At 42.3% G+C, this 6,000-nt stretch overlaps 1 protein-coding gene across 1 annotated transcript in view; it reads left to right on the forward strand.

The window, feature by feature from the left end:
• The window catches only part of HSD17B4 (hydroxysteroid 17-beta dehydrogenase 4), a 72,611-nt gene extending 71,241 nt beyond the window's left edge, over positions 1–1,370 (forward strand). The window contains exon 24 of the mRNA XM_053407897.1: positions 949–1,370. Within this exon, the coding sequence (XP_053263872.1) occupies positions 949–1,038 (90 nt within the window). The 3' untranslated portion in view covers positions 1,039–1,370. The remainder of the gene's footprint in view (positions 1–948) is intronic.
• The last annotated feature ends 4,630 nt before the right edge of the window (positions 1,371–6,000 follow it).

A 6,000-nucleotide genomic window follows, 5' to 3' on the forward strand; every position in this document is an offset into this window, starting at 1 on the left:
TGGACTATATGGAACTGGCGGAAATGACTGGCAGAATCCGAGACCAGGGAGAAGAGTCGGTGGAAGAAGACTGGAAAAAGTTTAAAGACTATTTACAGAAATACTGTAAAATTAATGAATGTTAGAAAAAGGTGGAAATGAAGTGATATGGCTTTAGTAGAAATGTGACAAGGAATTAAGTATAACTAGATTGGATAGAAAACAGAGGAAGATGGAAAGGAATTGCTGAAACAATTAATAGAAGTGGAATACAAAAAGGGAGGTGTGAGGAGGTCGCTGAAATAAGTGAATGAAAGATAAGATAATGAAATTGTTTGGTGTGTTTTAAATTGTTTTTATTTAGTTTTGTTAGTCTAATGTGTTATTGTTATGTAGTGTTTTTATGTTATATTATGTAGTGTCTTTGTATTGTATTGTATTGTTTATTTTGTTTAAATTGTTGGAAAAGCAATAAATATTATTATATATATATAAAAAAATCAACTTCATTTTGTGCATCCTAAAAGTGATACATTGCTGAGAATTCGCCTCTTCATGTTCTGCATGCTGTTACGACTGGTTATGTATAGCCTAAGAATTGAGCATCAGCGTTGCTGAATTGATGACTTATTGTGCTAATGTGCTGCATTTCCTTTCTATCCATGGTAATATTTTGCAGTGGGCAATATGAGAATTTGCAGTCTCATAGCTCTACACTCCTAACTTTGGAATGGTCCAGATCTTCAAAATCACCATTCAGAATTATTCTATTCCTTTCCTTTAGTTCAAAGAAACAACAACTCCTGGTGATTCGATAGGTTTGACCCCAATTGTCCACAGCAGATGCCGCCCCCGTCCCCAGTTAATTCCTCGTTGTCGCATTCTCTTGTAACTGTTCTTTAAAAGTGCAACTCTGGAAGAGCAGAGACAGCCTCTTTAATTGTTTTCCCCCCACTCTGCTTGCTGTAGGCATTCATCTCTGGTAAGCTGAAAATTAAAGGAAACATCATGCTGAGCCAGAAGCTGGGGACGATTCTTCAACAGTATGCAAAGCTGTGAGTTCCCTGCTGGATTGAGTTCGCCTGGGAAGAAAAAAGGAGCCGTTTCCTTCTTCAGATCAGCAACCTGAAACCTTTATGCAAATCCTGTCTTAGATAACTTCTAATAGACTTTATTGCTAACTCGCAAGTTGCCTTGATTCTTGCGGATACAGAAAATTGGTGTGGATGTTGATGGGTTTAACATGATCTTTCTTCTTTCTTCAATGTTGCAAGCATTTATACCTTCCTTAGACCTTGTTCCTTGGAGCTACTTCCAATTAAAACACATTCAGTTAATATATTTCTATATGAAATTAAAACGTAATTCAATAAAACGTAACTTTGATACCATCCTGTTCTGGGTTATTGTTGTTCAGAAGCCTAAGCCATATTGCTCCTGTTACTTGGAGGGGCGGAGTCTACAATTATGAATAATATGTGGGATTCGTGTCTTGTATTTCAGTTTGTAGATTGCAGGGATAATCAGATGCAGCTATTTATTATTAGACTATAATAGGTCTATCTGAACTCCATAGCAATAGGAATACTCTCTGAAAAATGGCGTGAATTTACCTATAGTACAACTGCAAAACCAATGAGAGTTACAATAACGTTACTAAGGACGGGTCAGAGAAGGAATCATTTTATTACCTGTGTGACGTAGTGCTAAACCATAGTTTAGCATTACTTGCACAACCGGAGCAAGCCAGAGCAAACCTTTGGGTCTGCACACAACAGCTCTTGACCCACATGCCGAAGAGAGGAATATTGTGTTGTTTTTGCAACATTTTCTGGTAGTGGTAAATTCCTGAATTTAACCCACCAGAGATCTTTGCACACATGCATCCAAGTGTGTTATAGCATCATGTTCCCTACCAAATTTTACAAGTTGCAGGAAGGCGAGGCTAACTATCCCATGCCAGATGATGATGATGATGATGATGATGATAATTTATTACTTATACCCCGCCCATATGGTCGGATCTTCCCAGCCACTCTGGCCGGCTTCCAACACAATATTAAAAACACACTAAAACATCAAATATTAAAAACTTCCTTAAACAGGGCTGCCTTCAGATGTTTTCTAAAAGTCAGGGAGTGGTTTATTTCCTTGACATCTGATGGTAGGGCGTGTTACGAAAAAGGAGCAATGCAGAAGCGAGCTCCAGGTGGCTGGAATGCCAAACAGGATGTTGATGTTATGAGACTGTACCGTGGGAACGAGGGACGGTCTATTCAGTGCACTGAGCACCGGATGTTAGCTCAGAGTGTCACATGACCCTGTACTGGAAGTACATGGGAGGAGTTATTCTCTCTCTGCAGTTGGTGATGAGAGAGAGCAGTCACGATTTCTCTGTACTGCTGGAACGACAGAAATAAAGGCATGTAAATACATTTCTGTCTGTCTCTCTCCCCTCCCTGGGAATGGGAGGGGTGAAGTGGTGTGTTCTTCTTCACGTTGAGAAGAATCGCCGATTGAGACCTCGCCTTGGTCTTGCCAGGAGTCGCTGACAGGGGGGTCAACAAGGTTTCAAGTCGGGCACCTGGAGGGTGGCCAATTCCTCTGACTTTTGGCTTGAAAAAACCAACAGGGCGTTCTACAGGGCGGGCACCACTACACCCTCAATTTCTCCACTATAAATTTTTCAGGACTCTTTCAGATTGCATGACTCCAAGGGGCAAATTCACAATACATGGAGCTTAAGCATAAAGGTGTATAATAATGAAAAATAATGAATCTGGATACAAAATGTGAAATTGGCAAAACAAGGCTACAAGTCCCACCTACTGTATTTTTTGCTCTATAAGACGCACTTTTCCCCTCCTAAAAAGTAAGGGGAAATGTGTGTGCGTCTTATGGAGCCAATGCAGGCTCCGTGGCTTCAGCGAAAGCAACGCGAAGCCTCCGGAGCGCAGCGGGAGCTCCCACTGCGCTCTGGAGGCTTCGCGTTGCTTTCGCTGAAGGCACGAGAGACGCTGCGCAGCTTTCCCTCTCTGCGCAGCACCCCTTCAGCGAAGCGGGAGGATAAGCGGAAGGGGCTCCGTTTCTTTTGCCACTTTGCTGAAGGGGCGCTGTGCAGAGAGGGAGAGAATTTTTTTTTCTTGTTCTCCTCTAAAACTAGGTGCGTCTTATGATTGGGTGCATCTTATAGAGCGAAAAATACGGTAGCTTATGATGCCATTTTCAGTGTTGTTTTTCCTCATACTTTCAACCAAGACTTTCACGTAGGCTTTGTGTTGCTATTTGTTCAATATGCTCTAGAGCTAGTGCTGTCAGAAGGCAGCTCTTGATATTTATGGTCGAATGTGCCATTTTGTAGCTAGCTTGACATTAATTTTCCACTTTACATGTGAGCTGGCCTTTTGCATCTCCTCTTGACGAAATGCAGCACAGATTTTCATCTTGGGCCCTGAAGACTTAGGATAGCAGGCGATTTATTGGAGCAAGGATCCTTCAGCATCGCTTCTGCAGACTCCTCTCTTGTCAGTTTCTCTCTTCACTTTAATCGTCGGTAGTGCTGAACGATGTTGCCCTGCAACACAGCTCCATTAGCCCTCCAGGTCTGGAGCATCTCTGTTTTCCTTAGACTAGTACTGCTGACATATTCATGGTGTCCTAATTGTCAAGTCAGGCTGGTGGCAGACATTGGCAGATAGCAATGGGCAAAGCCATCGGTCTATGAATTCCTCATTTTTCCAGTCTTAAAATCAGTTATCCACATTTCCACACCAGTTTGTGGGCTGCTGTTTTTAAAGTCCTCCTGGATATTCTCCAGCATTTTCATGCAGATATCTCCAAATATACATGTTTTCTTAGGCAATTTTGCCCAATGTACATGTTTTTGCAAATCAGCTTTCCCCAATATAATGCATCTTTTTTGTTATTTTCACTAATACATGCATACAGAATCTGGACTTTTGTGTGCATTACTTGGCTGCATTACAAAATCAGGGTAAGTGCCCATTTCAAAGGGGGACTGAATTTCGATTCATGTGTTGCTTTGGAAAGAGCGAATTTTGAATTTAAATGCGAAGTCTCTTGGCTGGGAAGGGGGTCCCAGGCATGTTTCAAACTGGTGATGCTTTAGAAAAACAGAAGGATGCTATGTGTTCTGTAGCATAGAACAAAGTCAATACGCTGGATATTTGCTAAACTGCAAGTTCTGCCTCCAAAAATAAGAAAGCAACGGGTTGATTTAGAGCTGCATGTAAAAAAAAAAAAGTTGCTTGGATCATTGGTAAGCTTGTCCAATTTAAGTTTCTTTGAATGCTTTCTCCAGCAAGGACTTTATGCATTTTCATCTGTCGTCCGCATTGTCGCCTTACGCAGTTCATTCCCATTTCCTGCAAACCAAGTGAAGCGTTACAGCTCAACATCCTTTTAAGTGACCCATTTAATGGCCTTTTAAATAACACGCGAGAATAGAAGTGAAATAGGGGTAAAGCCCTTAATGTGTTTTGCCTTTGCTTCAGCCTAGCTTTGGGCCTCTGGCTGTTCTTCCTCTAAGCCACTGGAATTTCTCTTAATTAGGTTGTTCCGGAGGATTTGACTGCCCCTAAGAACTGTCCTCGGGAATTACAGACATTTGCGCTTAAATGTCGACAGGTGCATTCCTTATTAAAGTATCGCTTTAAAAATGAATGTGATGATAAAAGGACGGGAACTTTGCAGCCCTATCTGAGTAGTAGAAAAGAGAGGCCATTTAAACACCTCCATCTGTTATGCAGAACATACATCGTCTTCCTCAAGGTGCCACTTTCTATGGCTTGGAGTGCCAGCATGGCATCTCAGACTTGGGCATTTATGTGTCATTTGCAAGTGACATAATTAGTGTCACGTGTAAAAAGGTAAAGGGACCCCTGACCATGAGGTCCAGTCACAGATGACTCTGGGGTTGCGGCACTCATCTCGCTTTATTGGCCGAGGGAGCCGGCGTACAGCTTCCGGGTCATGTGGCCAGCATGACTAAGCCGCTTCTGGCGAACCAGAGCAGCACACGGAAACGCCGTTTACCTTCCCGCCGGAGCGGTACCTATTTATCTACTTGGACTGTGTGCTTTCGAACTGCTGGGTTGGCAGGAGCTGGGACCGAACAACGGGAGCTCACCCCATTGCGGGGATTCGAACCGCCGACCTTCTGATTGGCAAGCCCTAGGCTCTGTGGTTTAACCCACAGCGCCACCCACGTCACGTGTACAGAGGCCCTAACTTTTCCCATGATGCTCCCCTTAGTGCGTTTGTCAAGCAGTTCTACGAATTTTGTAGAAAAAGTCAAATCCACAATTATGGATTAAGGGGCTTTAGAAAAGGCTGTCAGTGTATACTATATATACAATGCATATACCGATTCTTGCTTTACAATATGTTTTTATAACTCTCGAAGCCCACATTCTAAGAACAGTGAAACTAGTTTTGCGAGCCTTTGGGATTCAGGCTTATTGCTCTTGAACGACCCAAAAAATCAGGGCAAATTGAAAATAACGTGAAATTCTAGAATTTAGCTGACTTCTGAATTTGTGCAAAACCTTGCTTTGGTTCTGGCTATGGGGCTCACTGGGGAGTGATGAATGCTTAACACCAACCTCCATACCTTGGAACATTTCTCCGAAAAAAATAGAGACATCCTATTTAACAAGAACAACAACAACAAATAATTTAATAATTTATATGCTGCCCATCTGACTGGGTTGCCCCAACCACTCTGGGTGGCTTCCAACATATATAAAAACATAATAAAACTGTGAGGGTTTTTTAAAAAAAATTAAATTCACGCCTGCCTTCATACGTCTTCCAAGGGTCATATAGTTACTTATATCCTTGGCTTCAGGGGTCGCATAACTCCATACCCTCCAGCAATTCTCTGATGAAAATAGGTGTGTCCTAAGGAAAAGTGGGACATTCCGGTATCAAATCAGAAACCAGACGGCTTCTGTAAATCAGGCCATCCCTGGAAAATTGGGACCCTTGGAAGGTCTGCAT

This window comes from Podarcis raffonei, chromosome 11 (genome assembly GCF_027172205.1).
Source record: "Podarcis raffonei isolate rPodRaf1 chromosome 11, rPodRaf1.pri, whole genome shotgun sequence".
NCBI classification, from domain to species: Eukaryota; Metazoa; Chordata; class Lepidosauria; order Squamata; family Lacertidae; genus Podarcis; species Podarcis raffonei.